The 23,452-nt window shown below is 41.7% G+C and overlaps 2 protein-coding genes across 2 annotated transcripts in view; both read right to left on the bottom strand.

Annotated features, from left to right (window-relative positions):
* Positions 1-3,158, bottom strand: part of LOC120565238 (unconventional myosin-VIIa) — a 28,843-nt gene extending 25,685 nt beyond the window's left edge. The window contains exons 1-7 of the mRNA XM_039810851.1: positions 2,729-3,158; positions 2,249-2,286; positions 2,016-2,117; positions 1,767-1,919; positions 1,050-1,234; positions 298-419; positions 50-192 (exon numbers count right to left, since the gene is read on the bottom strand). Coding sequence (XP_039666785.1) covers positions 50-192; positions 298-419; positions 1,050-1,234; positions 1,767-1,919; positions 2,016-2,117; positions 2,249-2,266 — 723 coding nt within the window. The 5' untranslated portion in view covers positions 2,267-2,286; positions 2,729-3,158. The remainder of the gene's footprint in view (positions 1-49; positions 193-297; positions 420-1,049; positions 1,235-1,766; positions 1,920-2,015; positions 2,118-2,248; positions 2,287-2,728) is intronic.
* Positions 3,159-3,840: 682 nt separating this feature from the next.
* On the bottom strand, positions 3,841-15,528 carry sap130a (Sin3A-associated protein a). Its single transcript, XM_039810852.1, has 21 exons — positions 15,425-15,528; positions 15,092-15,219; positions 14,427-14,683; positions 13,639-13,806; positions 13,418-13,544; positions 13,176-13,291; positions 12,956-13,080; positions 12,622-12,769; positions 12,104-12,194; positions 11,860-11,964; positions 11,615-11,747; positions 10,076-10,191; positions 9,609-9,902; positions 8,870-9,041; positions 8,489-8,587; positions 8,020-8,381; positions 7,528-7,773; positions 7,296-7,421; positions 7,087-7,190; positions 6,793-6,906; positions 3,841-5,285 (listed from the first exon to the last, which is right to left on the bottom strand). Exons 2-21 carry the CDS (start codon positions 15,201-15,203, stop codon positions 5,127-5,129), a joined length of 3,174 nt encoding a protein of 1,057 aa, XP_039666786.1. The 5' UTR covers positions 15,204-15,219; positions 15,425-15,528; the 3' UTR covers positions 3,841-5,126.
* Between the last annotated feature and the right edge of the window lie 7,924 nt (positions 15,529-23,452).

Genomic DNA, 23,452 nt, shown 5'->3' on the forward strand with positions numbered 1-23,452 from the left:
TGCACCGTGTTACTGCTCTTTAAAATAATCAGCTAACCAATCTTCCTACCTGACGACAAACTCGGGACTTCTCCAGCAGGTACTGATCAACACGGGCCCCTTCAATGGCCCCACCCTTGGTGAAGTGGATGTCAATGTACTTCCCAAAACGACTAGAGTTGTCATTACGAACGGTTTTGGCATTACCAAAGGCTGAGAAGAAAACAACAAGGTATAATAAAAGCAGATTTGGTCAAAAGTGGGATTCAGCTGATTATGAAGACTTCTTATAACTTTGTGTTAGTATTTTGCTCATACCTTCCAAGATGGGGTTTGCTTCAAGAATCTGCTGTTCGATCCAAGAGTGCTGGCCACTCACTGCAGACAGGAACTGCAGCATGAGCTTGGTGTTCTCAGTCTTACCTGCTCCTGACTCTCCACTGTTGGGGAAAACATAGAAGTAAGCATGTGTAAAGACTGTTGACTGTTTCCCACCTAAACCCCTATTTTAAACCCATTGGCAATGTGGTTAAAAACTTCTCAACATTAACAAAGGGGTTCCACAAGGATCAATTTTAGGTCCGGTTCTTTTCATAAACAATAATAATAACCTACTCCTGTAGGCTTATCATTGTTGATCCCATTTGTATGCAGATGAAACAATTGTATATGCACACACAATTGTGCATACCTTAAGAAAAATAATCATGCTTTTTATAAATCTTGCCATTTTATATTCCAAAAATGATAAATAAGCCTGAACTCAAACTTGGGTTCCAATATAGAAATAGGAAGTGCTTCTTTAAAAACAATAGAAAACATTTGGTGAGAATTCTTCCAATTGCAGACTATGGTGATGCAGTTTATATGCACTTATCAGCTTCTTTGCTTAAGCCATTATGACCTCTACATCAAAGTTTCATTACTGAACCCTTTAGAAAAATGTAACCTGGACATCACTATCTCAGTGAGAAACAACTTCAGCTTTTAGTTTCATTGCACCTTACAAATGGAATAATATCATTAGTGTCTAAATAATGAGTTGGAATCAGCTTCAGACAAAAGCAGACCTGATGACACAGCATTGGTTCTTTCGGTTGCGGCGCATGTTGAAAAAGCAGCTGTCTGCGATGGTGAAGATGTGCGGCGGCAGTTCACCCAGCCGTCGATCTGTGTACATGTGCACATGCTCAGTGGTGTAGATGGGCAGCAGCTGGTAAGGGTTGACTGCAACCAGAATGGAGCCTGTGTATGTCTTAAAACAGAGGGGGGTGTTAACTATCACACATGGGCACAGCTGACCAATGTTTGTGTGTACATGAGTATAAAAAAGTCATTGTTTATCCACTGACCCTGTTGGGTTATGGCTGCAATGCATGGGATGCGTGTTGTAAATATGATTTATTGGATTTTAAGATTTCATGGATGGATTATAATCATGAAAAATCGGGCTTCTAATATGAATAGCCAACACCAAGGATTATCAGCCCAAGTCAAATTTTGCCCCTAGCATTCAGCAGTAGTAATTTTATACAACAAATTGGCCTGATTCCTAATTGAACACACACTGCTTAGCTTTGATGACATAAAAACACTGGGACGTTCTCTTTCAACAGAGGCTCATTCGTCTCTATGGAGACAAATAACACTGTGATCTACTACAGGGCAAAGTCTAAGACAGAAAGCCATTCACAGCGAGAGAAGACACAGGCGAGTAAGCATTTCAACAGTAGATTATGGACATCATAAAACTAGGTTCAGAGTGAATCTGGTGAATAGAAACCCACATAGATGATGCCTTCTTTGTGTCGCACCAGGAGGTTCCTGAGGAGCCCTGCCTCATTGAGATCACCGAGCCTTATCATGTCATCCACACCCTTCACAGAGGTGGGGTGCATGGGCCTGATGGTGCCCTCCGTCGTCTTCTTGATCTTGTGCTCCTGTATGTAGGTTATGACAGTGTTGACATTTTATAGAAAGCTTACACTCCTTTTCCTGGATCTGAAAAAAAGGCAAACTCTTGTGGGGTTTTGTACCTTTCCTTCATCATCGATCAGCTGAAGCTGTCCGGTGTCTGTGACCGTGACCTCCGCCCCGATCGGCACCCCGACGCCAGAGTCCACCCATACAAAATCCCCCTAATTGGGGAAACCAGAAGTTGTAATAAAATGTGCCGTACCAAAAATGCCTCTCAAACTAACTATCTGGGCATCATGGATTTATGAATTAATTAATGATGTGTATATCTTACAGACACACTCTTTCTTACCTTACTCAAATGCAGCATAACATAAACCTGGGTTGAGTCTGTAAAGAAAATGAGAAGATATTATCATCTTAATTTAGATTCAGCCACTTACAGTTGACAGACACCTGCTACCAAACCAGTATTACTCATTACACCTCACGCTTTAATAGTGTGGCCAATGCCTCACCCTATTTATAGCAACATACTGTAGAGAAGATATAATAGAATTTAAAAACTTCAAATTACAAGGCAGTTTTGGGGGCCTTGAACACTACGGGTTTTTCATTTTGACTGGACACCTTAAGCGCATTTAAAAAAAAATCATATCAATATCATTTTCACTTTGAAGACAGTTATTAATGCTTCTACATAGAATCTCCTCAAAGGATCACAGTGGAAAAAAAGACAGATCATTATGTTATGTTGTCTTTGGAAACAATAAGACCTCGAGTGAAATCCTAGATTTAAAGACACTGTTGTGTGTATCGTGTCAACTCTTACCTGAGAATAGTTGTCTCTTTGGTGGAAGCCCCCGCTGCTGCTGCTGCTGCTGCTGAAGGAACTTTTTTTGAATGACTATAAAGCAGGAAGCAGGGAGGTGTCCAAGCAAACACTGCTTTATGGCCCTTTGACTTTGCTCCTGCAAAGGTAGAGCCAACCAGTGTCACCAACCACCAGACTCAAGACATATACTTTATATCATCACAGAGCATCAAAATTGCTTTTATCACAAGGACTGTAAATCTACGTTAAATATCTGATGGTAATGTAAAGATGATAAACATGTTCTTTCCCTTCTAATGAACAGAGGTCTGACTACTGAAAATTCACGTTTGGCTTCACAATGGTTGATGAGTAGAGACAAGGCTACAGTAGAACTGCCATCTACTGTAAACTAAAAACTAAATATCAGTTAATATATGGCAAACAAAATTCACAAATACATGTTTAAAAATATTTTCTTTGCAAATCTTCTTATTTATTATACTGACTAATGATAAACACCAGACAACGCTGTATTCTTTGTCGACAGAATCAGTCAGCCGGTGTCAGAAATCACGCTAAAAGAGGGGAGTGGATTACTCAAATGCCAGTAAGTTGCGTTTTACTGATCCATAAACTGTCGTCACAGGTCGAGTACAGCCAACATGCTGCGCTGTACTTCACGGCAATTATGCTGTAAAAAGCAGATAGTAAAAAAGAATGACTGATGGCTCACTCTGGAGATATGAGAATGTGATCTAAATAGATAAAACATATCATACCATCCATATAAGCTGCATGGTCTGGGATATTGACAGATCAGACTGAGACATTAAGATACAGTTTTGGAGATGTATAACATTGGAAAGGCTTAAATTCTGGATCAGTGTCTGTGCATGCTCCTTCAGAGGATCCATGACAAAACTGTAGAGCAATAATCTTACAATCTCACATTCTGTCCTAAGGTGTGGTGTGTTGATCCAGTTTGGCAACAGAATGTGGTTTCATCTTTTTAAGTATTTACAACATTAAAAGCAGGTAGAATGAGAAATTATTTTAACAAAGTAAAAAAACAGTGCAACCATTTTTTCGATGAAAGTGTTAAAAGGAAAACACTAATAAACAGTGTATCCGGTATGTTTAAGTATCTTTACTATAATTACACAGACAAAAACAATGTACAATAGCTTGATGTTTTGGGCTTGCTTCATCTCGTAAACGTCATTATTGCTGGGACTCTACAAAATGAAGCGGCGCACATCACACGGCACGAAATGTTTCATCGAGTACAAAACTGGAAAAGAACCAGGTCAATGGAAAACCAAAAGCACATTTACAGTGATTTACATGAATTCAATCCACCAGTATGATCACACAAGGATACTCACTCTCTTCCTTTCAAGCACTAACTCTTTCTGAAACCAAGCGATAATATAGTTTTCACCACCATGACATCCATCTACTTTGGATTAAGAAGATGATTATTGGCAGTTCAAATGTAAAGTTACCTTGGCATGATGCATATGCAGTATGTTCTCACTTTCAGATAACCATCTTAGGTCACTAATCATCCTTTAAGAGCATTTTGTGGATATTAAATGTATTAGATTTGACACATTTAGGTTCTCTCCTAGTACTTTTTTTTTTTATCTCAACCAGCTTTATTTAATTATCTTCTAGATTACGCCTAAACTTTTGGCTGGTAACTAGAAAAATGCAGATGTTTGGAGAAAAAGGGGAAGCAGTGACACTTTTCTTTGAAAGATCTTTTAAGAATATTTAGACAGCACGTGGAACAGCTTTCACGTGTCCCGGTCCATTTCATGTACACCTGACAAAATGAAGGCACAGATTAATGAAAAGAGCACGATTGAGATTAGCCTGTATACACACAGCTTAGTGATGGACTCCTTTTTAAATGATTTGGATTTGACCCATTCAATTACTCCCATGTGGTTCACCTTAACTGAGATACTTTCATCACTTTTTACTACGACTGCATTTAGTGCCAAATACCAAAGACACACAATGCACCAGTTCAAACATTGTCTTAAAAGAAGAGGCATAATTGAAGTTATTAAAATTGGTCTCTGGGGTCTTCCAAATTAAGAAAAAAAAGGGGGAGGGATTGGAAGGGGAAACAGTGACAGGGCCGTCCAGTCGGACACTCTAATGCAACCTACAATGCTCCACGCTCGATATGTAAGAGGGTCTTGAATGAGAACCTATCCTGACGGGCTTTCTGCTTCTTTAAGCCCTCCTGTCACTTCTCTCTGTCTGCTCTCAGGCAGATAGGGAGGGTGCGTGCGATTGTATGCAGCAAATCATAGCACCAGATTCTGAGCAGCTACCCCCCCCCCCCACCCCCTTCAGAGAAGGGGCGGTGGAGGTTGTCAACAGATCAGGAGGGCCAAGCTTATGCCCGTTCTTTACGCTTCAGTTTGGAGGACTTCTTGACTGCCCCGTTCTTGTTGAGCAGCTTCAGCACTTTCTCCTTGTGGTCCAGCACTTTCATCATGGTGTCTCTGGCCTCAGTGACCTGGTCCATCACCAGCTTACAGCGCTGCATGTTACCCTGAGGACACACACACACACACACACACACACACACAGTTAGGGTAACCACAGAGTGTTGACTGGTAGTTCACCTGCCCTGGTGCCCTTGAGCAAGGCACCGAACCCCCAACTGGTCGGGGCGCCTGTCCATGGGCAGCGCAGCCCCCTCGCTCGGACATCTCTCAGGTCCTGTGTTTTTCAGGCCTATGAGAAAAGTATGTGACTAACAACAGCGTGGTAGAAGTCAATTCCTTTTGCAGGGTTAATAGAATAAGTAGGTCTTCTTCTTCTTCTTCTTCTTCTTCGCCCCATATTATGCTGAATTTCAGGTTCCTACTTGTCTTTTGTTTATATGCTTTAATGTTCAAACACATTCTTTTTTCTCATACTGTCTGTCTGAATATATCTGGCTCTCAACCCCGCCGGCCTCGAGTCAAAGAGGGGGCAGGTTGGACGGATCGCTGGAATGGGGTTGTTTCTTATTAGTGTTTTTGTTGTTGTTATTAATAATTACTCAGACGTGCAGACGAAAAGATTTGACACATGGCACTGACAATTCAACCAAATATAAAGTATTTATTCCATTTCGGCATGGTGAGTAATGATGCTGGGGGGTCTGGGGGTCCTCCCCCTGAACATTTTGAGCATTAAACACTTAATTTCCTGCATTCTGGTGAATTTGTATGCACCTATTTCTACCCTTTTCTGAATCAATTTATGCTGGAAATATCTTTATGTAAAAGGAAACAGATTACAATCCAAATATAAAAACATAATGGAATATATTGCAATAAGGCTCTCAGGCATTCTGTATTGCTTTCATCTATTTATTCTCCTGTAGATCGACTTTCCTAATTATATCTGAGTCAGCACACATGTAGCCTAGCATCATTTACTCTTCCCTCCTCTTTTGCATCTTTTGTTGAGGAAGTAACCTCCTTAAATGTGCATATGACAATTATTCACCTCAATGATACATTAATTCATTTTTAAAATTATTAATAAACCCCTGGACTGTAATATTGTTAAGTTTGAGTTATTAATGAGCATATTAATTATATTATAAATACTTTTTCCGGTGAGAAATACAACGTGTGGCGGGAGTGTGTGACAAAAGACCGAAATGAGTGACTGTCACGCTCAATGCTTGAGAGCCCTGCTGTATTCACCTCGTCTGAAACGCTCCGTTTAAGCTGCCCTCCTGAAAAAAGCCGTTTTTGGGTATTCCACATCTGCGCTCCTCTGCATTGTCATTGCAGCTGTAACGGCACTGTAGTGGCACTTTCTACCTAAATATAATATAGTTGTGACATCACAACCGTACAGAATTCCTGACTGCTTGTTTAAAGACACAGTTTCTGAATACGGGTTGTGTGCATTTCTCTGTGGATTGAGCTTTTGATACTTCCACTGTATTTATTTAGCACCTTGACCTGCTTTCTAATCAAAACAGACATGCAAATCTATTTTTTTACAATATGGAACCTGTAATTGCCAGTTGTAAAAGTAAAAAGTAACAACCTTACCTGTATAAGCTCGTTGATTCGGTGCAGGTCATCATCGGAGCCTGCTCTCTTCTTAGGAATCAAGCCCTCTTGAAGGGTGGAGAGGCGGCTGTACACATCATGCTCCAAACTCGACTACAGATCAAGAAACAAACACAGCGTGTTTACAGAAGTCCAATAAATTAAAGAGGGCATAAGAATGATTTCCTCTCTGCACAGTATCACTAAAAGACACCAGTGAATTTGAATGGACCGAGTAAAGTGTTGGATCAGTTACAAAAAGATTATTTCTGCAAGTCTGGGGCCAGCACTCACCAGCTGCCTGAGCTGTGCAGCACACAGGTGAATTTTCCAGCCTTGTGCTCTGCATGCCACTCCTCTCTGGTTGGCCATATCCTGTAAGCTGCCCTTCTTCTCCTCTGAGAGAAAAGAAAAGGATTGTTGTGAAAAAGAAAAAGCCAATGTCGTTAGTTTCTCCTTTGCTGTATCAAATAAAGGCATTTTTTGCACAGGAAGCTACTGACCTTTGACTCGGATGTCGCTGTACCTCTGGAAGTGGTGGTAGGCAGCTTTCCAGGGGTTCCTGTAGTGCCGCAGAAGAGTAACAGGTGGTCGAGGCCGGACCGGTACATAACGCACTCCTTCCTCATCTGGAAGACAAGAACAAGTGTTGAACATTGATTACACACTTCGTCACTGTGACAATGGATTGCATTGTATTAGACAGATGATAAGCCTTTATTTATTATTACATACCAACATATTCCCTTGGTGGAGATTCGCGCCTCTCAGCCCTGCCGGTGATGGGCCTGCCTGGAGCCTTCTCCTCATCTGTGCTGTTGGTCTCCACCATCTCACTCTCCTCTGTAGAAATAACATGCTGCTGCTTGCGGGGCTTCTTCCTCGGGGAGGCCCCAGGGATCAGGTCTCCTATGGCGGGAGGGTTCAGGGTGGAGGCCTGGGTGTTGAGGGCTGAGGCTGAAGACAAGTTTGAATTGGGATCTGAGGGGAAGAACAGAAACACATTGTTTACTTGGGTGTAGTGGGAGACTTGACAAGCTGAGTCACAGCGACGCCATCAGCTGGCTTGAGCAGCGCCGAGACCGGCCAGTTCAGACCGCTGCAACTTTTCCTTGCAACGTTCTAAAACGATTTTGTCCTGTCGCGAAATCTTTGGTCTGAACTGGGCTTTACGTTTCCTAGAATTTAACATGAATACATTTCACTGACGACTGGTATGCTCCTCACCTGGCTGCGAGGTTTCAATGGTCTCCACCTCCTGCTTAATTTTCAAATCTGGGCAGGCGGAGCTGGCAGCACACGCTGCAGTGCTACTGGCTGCAGGCTGAGTGGGGGAGGCCACAGTGTTGGCCATTGAAGCAGGGACGGGGGGAGTTACAGCCATGGCTGCTGGCAGGGCTGAGAGGACAGTGGAGGGCTGGGAGGGAGGAACAGGCCCCGGTGTGGCGAGCATGGTGGGGATGGCTTGGGCCAGGTGTTGGGCGTTTGAGGACACGCCCTGCTGCTCTCCTCCCTGAGAAGGCAGTGCCTCCACCGTAGCCATGACAGGAGGGGCCACTGTCATGTGCACCTCAGCTTTGGGTTTCACTCTGAGAGAGGAAGAGAAAGTGTCAGCTTACAGACTCATATCATAGCTTATAATGACCGGACATGAACACGGATGTAACCAATGTGATCGAAGTTGACAGAGGCTCACCCTGCAGGTCGGGGAGATCCCGCTCCCCGCACGCCACTCTCAATTCTGCCACTACCGGGTTCACTGGGCTGGGCGGGGATCAGGTTCTTACGGACACATCTAAAAGACGAACATAAGCAGGGCTGGTTTGGTAAAAGGAACTTTTCAGTTTAGCTCACAATACTGTATGGTGTCAACAGTTAACGATATTGAATATTCATGAAGTTAACTGTATAGATGAACAATATTGGTTTTCTTTTGCAGGGTGAAAATGTTCCACCAGTCTGCTGAATCCGACTTGGAGCACTTGTGTAAGCACAAACCTTACACAAAGAGGTTTAGGAGATCAATACGCCAATATTCCAGTAGGCCCACCGTCCTGCGTGCTGATGTAATACTCACCCTTCATTAGCGGGCTTTTTGCGGAGGATGCTGGGTCTAGGGGAGGACACCAGAGGGGGGGCTCCCCCTACTCCTCCCTGGGCGTGTGCCTGCACCATGGTGGCAACTGGCTGGGTGGTGCTGAATGTGCTGCTGATGGGGCTAGCTACAAAGCCATCAGCCAAAACAACGCCTGTAGAATATATAACATGCATTACAAACAGCCCCCCACTCAGTGAAGCACTCAACACCATGTCGTTTTTACTGGGGCTGTACAGATTTAAGCTTGATTTATGGTTGTGCGGAGGCTCCACGCAGAGCTTTCTCTGTAGCCGACGTAAGTGGCCTCAAGTTTCTACTTGTGCGTTGGTGTGTGCGTCGATCTCTTAAAGAGAACAGCAGGGCCAGCATGTGTGTGTGCGTGGGGAGTGTGTGGTAGAGAAAGTGAGAGAGTGATGGCAATTAGCTTCGGAGCGAGTACCGACTAGTGTCTTTTTGTTGTCTCTTTCTGACCACGGTGGGAAATGTGGAGCAGGAGAAGTTAACCCTCTCCTTGATTTCATGTTGTTGATGGAGAAGGAGAACCAGGAAATGAGTCGGGGGAAATGCAACGCTACCAAGCCACGGCCGAGAGACGTGCGTCGCCGTGACGTGTTGTTAAATGTAAAAAATGTTGTACATTTTTCGAGACGTGTTAGTCAGGCTACGGCATAGGGCCCGGAGGTTCACACAGAACCATAAATCACGCTTTATTGATTACCAGGTTTTGCTTCAGACTGCGCTTGCTGCTGCTGCTGCTGAGTGACTATTGGCGCCTGCTGTAGTCCTTGTGCGCCAATTGGTGCAGACGTGTGCAGGCCCTGCACTCCTATTGGTGCAGGCTGAATGCCCTGCGCAGTGATCGGCGCTTGCTGGATTCCTTGGGTGCTGATCTGTGCAGATGGGAGACCGATCCGATCCACTGCCATCAGCTGCATGTGGTTTAGATGGACAGTGGTCGCCACGCCTACTCCAGCTTGGGTGGGCAGCGCTGAACTCGGAGCTTGAGGAGTGACTTATTTAGAGGGAAAATAAAGTTAAAAGGAGATCTTTGTGCTACCAAGTTTGCAAGTTTAACCCAAGTACATAGTTCAGAATATTTTGTCAACATCAGTCAAATAATAAAGGGTATGTTAAGCTACAGCAGCTGTGATTGCCAGTATAACAACGTTGGTTGGCAGAGCTTACCAGGATACTGGCGGATGGTGGATACAGAGCTGCTGATGGGGGTGTAGGTGTGGGTCAGAGGGTATGACGAGGAGTACGCCGGCAGGAAATACTGGAACTGCACAGGCACCGAAGGCCTTCAAAACAAAACATACAGTACAAGATTATTCCAACACTCATCGTCAGCTGAATAAAGTATCTGTACTCATGAGGTTAACACAAGTTGATGCCATTTAATTCTTGTCTTAACTTCTTAAGTATTAGGGCTGGGTATCGCCAAGGATTTCCCCAATCATTTCGATTACCATACACAAGGTCCTGATTCGATTACTTTTCCAATTCGACTAAATATCAATTACCTTAGGGAAATTTAAGTTACAATACCAATTTTGCTTAGATATGAAAGAGATTCTCACAAGAACTGTATAGGCTATATATTGTATAATTATACAAGCAAGAAGCAACCCTCAAAAATGTTTTATAATGCACCAGGTTAATGTTTTTATTAATCAAAAGGGGGTCCATTCTTCAAAAGGCATATATAAAAATATGGATTTTGGATTGTTTGAGTAATCAATAGATTACTTAAACAAAGATAATTTTTTAATTGGAGAATACATTAATGTAACCTACCCCTACTTAATAAGGGATGCAAATAAAAGATAATTTCCTAATAATCACAGGATATGCATCTCATAATTAATAATCATCATATTCTCCATATCCATATATTTATAAACAATTCTTGGGCTTAATGCAGAGTACAGCCTCACAGAGATTCTAGTGTGACTGCAGACTCTTAGTCTTGTTAAGGTCCTTGCACACTGAGTCCGAAATTTCCGGGCGCTAAAAAAGAAATACGACCTCACGTTGTTTTAATCATGTTTACACACTGCCTCCCATTTCGTCCATCATAAAAAAATTCAAGTTAAATTTTCTTCCTTTTTTCCACATCTGTAGCAAGCATTTTGATGTGTTTTAACAAGGAGAAGGTATGAGCCTATCCAGAAATGCACCACAAAGACGTCACTAAGACAACAATAAAAATTCTGTCGTAAGGAGCGACGGCGAAATCGTCAGACAAATTTCAAGGAACGGCCAGAGAGTCGTTGTTTATGACCAAATTACAAACCAGATATGTGGTAGCGGTGTAATTTGTGTTGTGTCTTGCCTCCTGCACGCTCTAGAAAGAGAGACAGGAAGAGAGGTCTACAGTGTTTAAATTAAGTTTTACATTATGTGGTACATTATTTCATTATTATTTATTTTGTAAGGTGTAGATATGTAGAATTTTTAAAATACATGTTTATGTTAAAATAAATATATACCTATACAAGTAGTTATGTCTCCTGTTGTATTGGTTTGCCCTCTTATGATAATGTGCAAATATAGATATGTAATGGAACCTCTGCGTTTTTTAGAAGGAATATTCAAATGTCATTTTTGGGCAATTTTAACAGACCTTCAGTGGTCGACCTCTGTCTTCGTATTACCAAAACATTGTCCGTATTATGCATGTTTTTGTTACGTGGTGTCAACCGGCCAACACTGTGTGCTCACCTGTTGTCACTTCTTGCTTCCATGGTGACAGAGTTAGGAGACGAGCGATGGCCTGGGATGGGGATGAGGTTGGTTCTCTCCCCAGGGTAGTCCGACTGCACACGGGATGAGATGGGCTGAGGGACGACTTTAGCTGTAAAAACACCACCAAACACCACTAAGAATTCATTCAGATCAAGAGAACACCTCCTGCTCATGAAGTACACCACAGTGTTCCAACCCAAGACGCCACAGGGCCAACTTACCAACAGGGATGGCAGAGGTGGTCACTGCTGTAGCATGAGAGGAGTGCGATGCCATTGTCATGGTGACGATAGTGTTACTGGTCATTTGGCTATGTGGCACAGAGCCTATATAAAGAGGACAAGATAATTAACCATTTATATAAGATTAACTGCACAATTTGCAGTCTCATTTTTTGTTCCGTCAGTGAAGTGTTACAAAGTTTCATGGCTAGCTTATAAACATTAATATATAAAAAGGCAATACCTATTGTTGTTGTTGATGAAATGGTGTTAGTGGCAACTATTGGTGCCACAGTAGCTGCCGCTACTGGTGTTACAGGACTGAAGATGGGCTTCTGTTGGGAAGAAAAAAATAAGAGCAATTATTTCAATCACTGTATTAAATGACCATTAGAGCTGCAACTGTTGGTTATTTTCTCGATTAGTTGTTCGGTCTTTAAAATATCAGAAAATGAAAAATGTCGATCCGTGTTTCCCAAAGCCCAAGATGACATCCTCAAATGTCTTGTTTTGTCCACAACTCAAGATATTCAGTTTACTGTCACAGAGGAGAGAAGAAACTAGAAAACATTCACATTTAAGAAGCTGGAATCAGGGAATTTTTACTTTTAAAAAATAAAATAAAAAGAAGATTACTCAAACCAATGAATCGATTATCAAAATAGTTGGCGATTATTTTAATAGTTGACAACTAATCGTTTAATCTTTGCAGCTCTAATGACTATTCATTATTTACGCAGGCAGCCATCAAGAAGCAGGAACCTGTGTCATGGTGTGCGGAGGCTGAAGCTTTTGAGCCCCAATTGCAGGGTGAGACGGCAGCGTGATCCGTGTGGCGGTGTCACGGGATGTCTGAGACCTCTGAATACTGACGGTGGCCGGAGGGGGGTGAATGGTCAGCCCTGGTCTCCTGGGAAAAAAATAACTGTCCCTTTAGTGCATCAAATCAGGCACAGGCATGGTTTGATAAAAGTCCAGAGGGATTGGTCAGTGCAGAACCATTCTCACCAATTGCAACTGACATATTATTCTAGTACTGACACATGCAGCATCTCTACTTAGGCCCTAGTCAATACATTATTGGACTGCTACTTACCCATGTGCCACCTCTGCAGAGTGTGTGACTGATGGGCTGATAACTGGGGACTGAGTTCTAGTTGCTGAAATGGGGGCCACCACAGTTGGAAGCACAGCGGTAGACGTTGTTACAGTAGGGCGGGACTGGGGACGGGGGGAGGATGACACTGTTACACACAATGTTTCTCAAGGTCCAAAATGATACCAACAATTCATTAGATGAAAGTACATCCCGGTACCTGAATAGTCTGGTGGATGATGTGCTGCACTGTGGGCTGGCCGGGGCCCGCACTTGCTCCGGTGGCTGGCCGCAGGACCGTTTTGGGGTTGGACATAACAGCTGCTGCAGCAGCCCCTTCAGAACAAAGAAACAGACCTTTGTAGAGAAATGCACTGCCACAGATGAGTGGTAAATGGACAACTATTTCAAGTACAAGCAAGCATCAAGCGGGCCATACTGTTCCTATTACATCAGGCATACCTCGGGGTAGATGGGATGTGAAGGTCTGAGGAGGGACCGTAGGGGTCCCGATCTGCAGTGCTGGGGCACTGCCCCTAATGATCTGAATGTTTGCTGGCATTAGGTGGTGTAAGTTGCTAGAGTGACCCTGAAACACAATAAAAGCAGCCCACAACTTCAGTCATCAGCCAGAAAAAGACATACAACAACATACGCTAACAGCCGACTCACAGTGCACTCACCTGCTGACCACTGATAGTTGCCACAGGAATAGATGGGGTTGGAGCAATACTGCTCTCTATGGTGACAGTAATGTGACCAGGCACCTTGGAGGGTATGGGAATATGACCCTGGTTGGAAGCTGGTGCTGGGGCAATTAGACGACTTGGCATAGGTAACTTCAGGACAGCCTAAAAAAAAATACATCTCTGGACTTTAGCCCTGAAGGGTATTAAGAACAATGCTAGAAATACAAGTTATGTGAATCCAGAAATGTTGCAGTAAAACACATTTTTACAAGGTAATTATAAGGTTAGACAGTTCCACATGGCAAGTATCCTTATCAAGTTGACAGTAAATTGTATTGGTGGGCCAGTAATCAAGCTATCAAAGCCCTTCCAGTTAAAGCACCTTGGAAACAATTTGTTGATTTATTACCATAGCATTTTATAGCCCACACAGCACAAAAGAAGACAAACTGTCCTACCTGATTTTATAAGTATACAAATAACACATCAACTAGATCTTTCAAATCTCTTCTCCAACATTTAAAAAGCAGTTGCTTTTGAATATATTTTGTTAAAATACATTTTCATGGAGTTCATCACTCCAAATTAAATTACATAAACAGGAAGTACTCAAAGCTGTAGTCTAAATCTATTTAGACTGAAAACAGAACAGGAATAAATCAACCTGAACAGTTTATTGTTCTCTGACCACAGAATGTATTATATCTTTGAAAACTTGTGTAGAATTTAACTATGTTCATCTCACACTGACAATGGTAAAGACACTACTACATAATAAGTACCTTCATCTGTCCCTCGGTGAGGACTGCAGGCTGGCCCTGTGGGAGGTGGACAGAGGGAGCAGGTACAGTCACAGGTGTGCCAGGCTTGATGGCCACGGTTTGGGGAGTAGCTTGTGGTTGGCCGAGCGTCTGCACTTGTGGGTAAGGTCTGACCACCATGGTCTCCTGCTTGTCATCTCTGAACGCCAAGCTTCCCCCGCCTCCAGCATGGGGGTGATCCTGGTGCCCGTGGTCAGCATCCCGACTGCTGTCAGCATCTGCACCAGAGAAGGAAAAAATTGTTTGATTAAACATTTACATGCGTCTTCCTCACCATACATGAAATATCCTGCTAGTCATTTCAGTGGCAATAATAATAATAATAATAATAATAATAATAATTCGTTTTATTTATATAGCGCTTTACATGGTACTGAAAGACACTTTAAAGTAAAACCAGCACATATATCACATTAAAAACATATAAGCAATAAAACAAACACATAAAGCAAGCATATTAGAAGCAAATTAAAAACAATACAATCAGTAACTATCAGGTGAGAAATGTAAGACTATTGTATGTGGAAAGCTAATCTGAAGAGGTGTGTTTTGAACGTGTCCAGGTCAGTACAGTCACGGATGTGTATGGGTAGAGAGTTCCAGAGGGAGGGGGGTCAATCCACTACCTGATGGGTTTGACGGCTGAGTGATAGACACCAGGTTTCCTGCAGCAGGGATCTGAGGTGCTCCCCCGCTGGAAGCAGGCAGCCCGTGTCGGGGGAATTGCTGGGAGCTCATTTGAACTAATTATGACCTAAAATAGTGGAAAGATTGTACATACATGTCAAGTACCAGACACAGTGAAGATATCATTAAGGTGTTAAGTCAGTTGATGAGTCCACTCCAATATTAAATATGTACGACGGCTACAACAATAAAAGCCTAGCAGATTTAACCCTTTAAATGCTAATGTAGCGCTGCGGAGTCCTGTTTTACGGTTATGTGTATGCAGATGTTACCGTGTCGTGAAGGTAGTAGGCAATGGTCGTTTTGTGGATTACAATTTTTCCATTCGTCTTTTCTTTTTTCCAACATGTAAGCCGGAAGAACGCTCAAGAAGAACTGGACCTCCCAGTTTCATTCTACCAATCAGAAAAGAGACTCTCAGATCGCTGACCAATCGGAGCTACGGAAACGTTTTGTCCATCCCAGTAGTGTGGAGCTAATCTGCTAGCAATGCCATCTTGCCGTGAAAGACTATTATTATTATTATTATTATTATTATTATTATTATTATTATTATTATTATTATTATTATTATTATTATTATGTCGTCATCGTCGTCGTCGTCGTCGTCGTCGTACACAGGCCAGTAGTGGAAGAAGTTCTCTCATCTAGTCTGTATTAATAAACACTCAAGTACAAGTAAAAGTAATTTAAAATACTAAAGAAAAAAGTACAGATTATTAGCGAAATCAAATGTATCACGATTATTACATTCATGTGGATTTGTCATTTTATCATCCTGTTTATGATGTATGTGTATGTTGTGTGTGATGTCTTTAAATTACTGGGACCTTGAATTTCCCCTTGGGGGTCAATATAGTATATTTAATAAAGTATATCTATCTAAAATGCAGAAACATCTCTGCAGAGAGTTACCATATTTTATGTTATTATTATTGATGCACACATGTAAGCATTTTTATGTTGTAGCTGGTCGATGTAGGCTATATATTTAACAATGCATCATATGTATCATAAATGTAAAATCTTAATCTACAATAGCTGTCACATAACTGTAGTGGCCACGGAGTAAAAAGTACAATAATGACTACGAAGTAGCATGAAATAAGTAAATAGGTTACTACAAGTAACTCAAAGTTGTTCTTAATTGGACTACACGTAGTTAATTACATGTACTTAAAAGTACTTTCCACCATTGACAGTGTCAATATTACATTCCAAACCATAAAGGGCGTATATGGTAGCCCAGTGAAATGCTATTGAAAAAGGTAGTCTGCTGATGCCTTGCCGGTGGTTAGGTTCCCTCTAGAGTCTCCCGCTTTACAATCTGATTGGTACCGGCCGGTGCTGGCTGCTTTCTGATTGGTTCCTGCCAGAGAACTTAAATCTGAGCCCTCCTAGTGCACCAGTGCTACCGCAGTACTTTGGCTGAAACACTAGAGAGCAGTAGCCACTTACACAAATGTCAGTACTCTACTGTATGCCCCATGATGTTCACCTACAGCACATGTGTCAAACTCAAGGCCCGCGGGCCAAATCCTGCTCCTTGCAGATTTAGATCCGGCCCGTATATCAATTTGGGTTCACAATACATTTTGGCCACGCCTAGTTGTGCGCCAAACCAAAAACACAGGAAAGTGTTTTTTAAACTGTAATTACCTGACATTCGAGGGGACCGGTGGTGCGGTGGTTAGCACTGTCGCCTCACAGCAAGAAGGTTGTGGGTTCATGCCCCGTTGGCCCGGCCTTTCTGTGTGGAGTTGCATGTTCTCCCGTGTCTGTGTGGGTTCTCTCGGGTACTCGGCTTCCTCCCGCGCCAAAGACATGCGGGCTAGGTTTATTGGTGTCCCTAAATTGTCCGTAGGTGTGCATTGTGAGTGAGTGGTTGTTCGTCTATGTGTGCCCTGCGATGGACTGGCGACCTGTCCAGGGTGTACCGCTTGCCCGGCGTAATGCTGGGATTGGCTCCAGCCCCACGACCCTGTCCGGATGAGTGGTTGACGATGGATGGATGGATGGTACCTGACATTCAAAGCAGAATTTGGGCAGATTTGTCGACTCTGAGACTCAGAAATTCCCCCAGAAGAAGCAGAGAGAGAGAGTTTTAATATTCAGGCTGAGAAACAGGTTGTTGTTAAAAAAAATGTAATCATTGTTTTGCTTGATTTGCTAAATTCTACGATGGCTAAGGAACTCTTTTGTAGGGCTTCATGTCAACAAAAATACGACAAAAATGTCGGAAAAAGGAACAAATTTACAAAAAGGTGACAAATGTCTGAGAAAGCCACAAAAAAGTCCGAACAAAAATGAGGAAAACAGCTACCAAAATGTTAAAATAAAGTGAAACTCTCCATGTCTGGCCCTTGGTGTGATTCTCTCTTTCCAGTGTGGCCCTCTGGGAAAATGAGTTTGACCCCCCTGACCTACAGGATGGAAACACTATAACACCAAATAATAAAATGACTGATGGCTGAATTCCATTTAGCTGCTTCATTTTCAGGGTCCTGGTTTTGTGCATGCTGACTCACTGTCACACTTATGGCTTACTACAATTGAAACGAACAGAGCTATTGTTAATGTTATTCATAACATCTGCCTGATGACAAGTCAAAATGTCTTTTCATAATGTCAGTTTCTACTTTGTCAATATTTCGCAAATTTTTCTGGGGGCATACTAAATCATACTAAAGAATCGTTTGAGACAGTGTCAAGGGTCATGTTGTGTATGACCATACGCTTTATTAGATTCTCTGTGTGGGGATTCCCTGTTTTTCTGGGTGTTATTCAAAGATATTAAGATGATGCATGGCTTTCAGTTCACCATGTCTCCAATTATAGAAATGACCGTACCTGTGACTAGAAGGACACCTGAGCGGTTCAAGAGAAGTAAACTCCCTGAAGCTATTCAGCTCTTAAGTTGTTAACTGTTGGCAATTTTGTCTGGATATATAATTCATTCTCAACAGTATTTCCATCTGGGAGCAAGATTAAAATTGGGTTTAGCATCAACGAAAAAATGGTCGTTGGCAAAAGATTCACACATATGCAGTTTTGAAAAAAACATGTACATTTCAACTTTACTAAGATGGATTTTTCATTGCCTTGTCATGGAAGAGTAGGTTGATTTTTTTCAACTACAGATATTAAAACATCTTTTTTTTTAGTCACAGATCTTATTTTGACAATAATTCTTTGGATATAATTGCTAAGTAAGAAAATAATGTGTGTTGTCATGAAATTCATTGCAATTTATCTTCACAAAGAATAGGGAAATGCCAATAATTACTTTGCAAGGGTTGGTTAAAATGCACAGAGTGAGGCACGCTGAAACTAAACTAGAGTGACAAGTATTAACATATGTCTGCTGATGGAGGAATTTCTGTTACGCTGACTTACCCATCCTTTAATCTTCTGCTTATGAATTCTATCATATGATCATTGCCATTAAACATGCCAATGTTCCACTTACTCATTTGTCTACGTTGTTAATTACTCATTGGCTTTGTATACATAACTAAAATGACTTTTCACAGGTAACTGGCTACACAGTGTCTGTTCTTTACCGCTGACTCAGGTGCCATTGTCTTCATTTAGCCTGGAGATCATCTTCCACCGTGTGCCTGCGTTGCTTTAGACACACAACATTTGACTCATGATGCACCCACTCCTTTCCTACAGTGAATCAGTCTTTCCGGGTTGTGCAGTTGATTCATTGGGAACCACTGGCAGTCCGGGACTGTTAACAGCCACACAGCCATGGTGAACATGGCGCCTCATGCATGTTAAAAACAGTGAGGGCTACAGTAGGTTGAGATTAGATTCTAAGGACAGGGTTAGAGGTTACACAGTGTACCAGTGAAGCAAATTCTATTTCTAACTTCTATTTCTATTTAATGTGTATATTCTTATCTGTTGGGTTGCATTTGAACTGCTCTAACTCGTATAGTGCTTGGAACCTATCAACAAGTCCAAATCAAGTTTCAAGTCCCTGAGGGCAAGTCCAAGTCATTTTTAAAGGGCTGTACTTGATATTCAGAACACTAATATGCCAGTAAACAAATATTGGCTATGTATATTGGAGTAATGGCGTCCTGAGCATTGAATGAAGTCCCACTCCCTCTGTGTGTGTGTTGTAATCTGAGGTTGTCTGTTCTTTGTGTGGGTATTTGACGAGTTGGGGAACAGTTCGCGAGAGCTGTGTGGAGGCAATCCCAGACCATGTTTTTTCTGACTATCGAGTACAGCCCCTTTAACAAATTGCAAGTGAAGAATTTTGTTCATCAAAATGACATGGCTTTTGACGATGACATTTTCTTTTCAAAAGGGGTAATTGCTTTCACATACATTAGTTTTTAACCCTAGTCTGCCTCCTTTTCCAGCAGCTGCAATAAATATGCAGAGGAGAAATCACTCTGCACAAAATCATCTGATAAGTGTTTCATGGTTATTTATTTGCGCTTTAGAACGTAATCACTGTGAAACAATCATAACATAAGATTTATTTAGCTCTCCCTGCTGTACAATGACAGTAGCTACAAAACATTAGTTCTGCTGGTGTACAGCTGGATGGGAGTATGTGATGTTAGCTGTTCACTGAATATGACGTGCCCATTTTTTAGCATTTAAGGTAATTGTTATGCATTGCTCCCGGGTTGACCCAGGTGATCTCTGAATTGTCATGACCCATGTAAACTGGCTTGGTATGAATTTCCAAAAGGTGGGTTGAACCCTGATCAGACAACCCTAGCCCAACCCTGGTAGGTGGTGTGAAAGAGGAATAAGAGTGAAGTGGTTGAAGGGGGTGGCAGAGGAGCAGAACAGGTGTGGTGCTCTTGCTGCTGCTCAGCTAAAGTCAACACCCAAAGCAAAACACCTTCATACCTTTGGCCAACCAGCCACATAATGTTGAATTTGACATGGCCCTAAAAAATTGTTGCAAGTAGTCTACTAAGTAAGAGGTTTTGCTTCATCATTTCTCAGTCATTTTTCAACAGCCCTAAAATTAGAAGACGATGCCCTGATTTATGTGGAAAAGTTAAGGGGGTGGGGGCACATTCCATGACTGCTGTAGGCAGGAAGTTTTGGAATCTCCATGGAAATTAATGCAAAACACAGAGCTCCACAGTTATTTTTCCAAGTATTTTGCACAGGCTTTTAGTGCAAAATGTGCTCCAAAGCCTCTGAAAGGAGACAGATGATTTGTTACCAATTGTCCCCTCTATTGCTGCCAGACAAATTGATTTACTCACATTATGATACAAATGGTGCATGGCTTTGAAAGTGCAATAACTGTAGAGGCAAGACAAATATAAGCAAAGCAAACTAAGTAAATTCAATTAAATTCAATTTTATTTATAGTATCAAATCATAACAAGAGTTATCTAAAGAAACTACAGATAGAGTAGGTCTTCGTTATCTCAGAACAACTTCATCTGTTCTTGATCCCCTATGACTGATGCTGTGGTCAAGTGAAAACCATTCACAGTTACTAGGAGTCATCATGATAGATGCAACAGTCATTCCTGATGTGTGTGGAATGCACACATACGTAGGATTGATTCTTTTTTTTCCTTTCTTTTAGGACACTTGAGCATCCTCAGGAATGATTCTCCCCCTGGGAAGCTGTTCAAACTTGGCCCTGCCTGGAGTCACGTCATCATAACCTTTCACCTACAGATCCCCCTTAAATCGCTCAAAGTTTGGTGGGGGGCTCTTGTCTTACATGTACGGACATCAGTGACAGGATGAAATCTGAAATGTGATCTGTCTGAACACAAACAGGACCAAAATAATGGTATATCACAGAGACCCCAAGGTGCTACACGTGTCCCAGCTGAAAAAAAGGCATTTAGCAGATGTAGATTTATTATTGCAGCCCTTCTGAGCTGAGAAAAGTGGCACTCACCTACAACAAGTAAAGGCAGCAGGAGGAAAATGTGTGGCATCTATGGAATGCCATCCCAAGCTCAACAGGGGGAACAAGGAAGGCAAAAATATTTACATTAAAAGGTTAAGTTTAGGGGGAATCTTTGTATTTAACGGCTGCATTAGCTCCTTGGAAATCTACTAGACAGATCATACACATTAAAAATGAACTTCCCGAGGAGCAATACATTACAATTAGCAAAATAAAATGTGACATGCTCAGATAAATATATTCTCAAAATGTATGCTTTGTTGCAGTCAGCAGAACAGTTATATTGTGAATCTGAGTAGGTTTGAAATTTCACATTATGTGAAATGAGATTTCTGTTTATGATGAGACTTGCTAAAATTCAAGTATTCATACATTTGCTCAGGATCTGGTGTAAAGACTGTAAAGTACAGCTCACAGCACAACACTACTGATGTTTGTCTGTCATGAGAGACTTGTTTGCTTGAGGAATAATGGAAAACAGACTATGAGGACAGTTTGTGTGAGTAGATGAGGGTGAATGTGAGGTATGTTGTGTTCATGTATAAAAAACAAAAACATGCAGGATCGATCTGGAGTATTTAGTTAAAAAGTCTTGGAACTTTAAGACAAAAAGATTGGAGCTCTTGATTTGCGGAGTCCATCCCTCTAAAGAAATGTGAAATTGTTGTCACAAATGGTGCCAAGGTTATGTCTCAACAAAAGATAACGATAATGGGTTCCTCACAAACCTGAATTACTACTTTCAGTTTTCAGTCAGGATTTTTTTATTATTCCAAGTAATGCTGCAGTCAAGTGTTCTAGAGTTTCTCATTCATTTTCACTAGAACTGTTTTTGAATGTCACCAAAATAAAACAATAAAACTCCAGTTAAACCTTTTTTTCAGCCAAGCAGGGACAGCGTAACCAACTGTAAACACACATATCATCCTTAGGAACCTTAAAGCTGTTAGCATTTATTTGAAGTCATTTTTTCTGGCCACCTGGAAAATATATTCACTGTACTTTAAGCTATGTTTTTAGTCTCCACCAATTCCAGAGAGAAAATGTTGTGTCTAGATGGTAACCCACCCCTGCCATTTGGTGCTGGGCAGGTGGGTTATTTAGCTTTCTTCTTAACAGCTGCCTGTTGAAACAGAAACAAGGTTGATGAAAGTGGTAAGAGTGAACTAGAAGGTCAAGAGCATTCTCCAGAAGCTGTATATTTAGCCATATTTTGGTAAACTTTTGAAATTTGGATACTCACAAGAAAAATGACCAAACCTCTCTTAAAAATAAAAAAAATTGAAATTATAAGCTATAAAACACACCCTGACTTAATTCAATACCCTCTGGGATTTTGGTGGCACCGCCTTGGTCTGGTATGACCAAGGCTCTCCACGCAGCTCCTATGGCGCCATTTTGATGCTACCAAGCCATCACCTCCCGTTAGCATCCCATTGACTCCCATTCATTCTGACATCACTTTGACAGAGAATAACTTTACATCTGAAGCGTTTAAAGACTCTATTTGTCCGTTGTTTATTTCTAAAGAAACACACAATGTATAAAAGGCTCCATTACCTTGTACCTCAGGTTATGGCTCCGTAGCAGACGCTTTTGTAAAAATAGGCTAACGATTGGGTCATAACCACGAGACTTACTGTCCCATAGCAGAAGAATTACTCTATAGTCAGGAGAAGCTCACAGGCAGTTTGGACTTCCATTATCTGTTTAGGTTTAATGACTAATGTTAACTAGCATGTTAGTGATCAGTAATTAGCCTGTGTCTATGTTATCTCCTTACATATACCTACGCTCTCCGTCTCTGTAAGATTGGGAATGATTGAGATTTCTCTCGGCACAGCTACCAGAAGACTTCACACTTTCAGACAGGTTGCTCACGTTACATCTACGTCTTCAAGCTCAGTTGGAGGCTGCTCAGTAACGCTCAGCCAGCACCGGGAAAGAGACTTCTGACATCCTTCACTGGTCTCATACAGAGACACGGGGTCTGGTGGTCCAGTTTATATAATGTCTATGGGTATGACCAGTAGCTTATAGTGGCTAATGTTAGCTAACGTTAGCTAACTTTAGAAAACAGTGAAGCTAACATTACAGTTCACTAATTTTGTACATTACACAATGTTTTAGCTCCTGCTTTCCCATGTTGTATCCCACAGTTACATAAATGTAAGGTGCATTACATAATTTAACAGTTAAAACATTTTATTGGGATTTTCAGGACTTTTTCCAACTTTTCGCTTTACTCTGCAATGGTATGACTAGAGTCAGCCAATAAATCATGTTTCCCATCCCAGAATGCTGGTTGGACTAGCCAGACCCTCCTCCGCAGCGATGTGGAGGAAGGTCTGGCAAAGTGAGACTAGTTTTAGATTAAATGAAT

Source organism: Perca fluviatilis, chromosome 9, assembly GCF_010015445.1.
Source record: "Perca fluviatilis chromosome 9, GENO_Pfluv_1.0, whole genome shotgun sequence".
NCBI classification, from domain to species: Eukaryota; Metazoa; Chordata; class Actinopteri; order Perciformes; family Percidae; genus Perca; species Perca fluviatilis.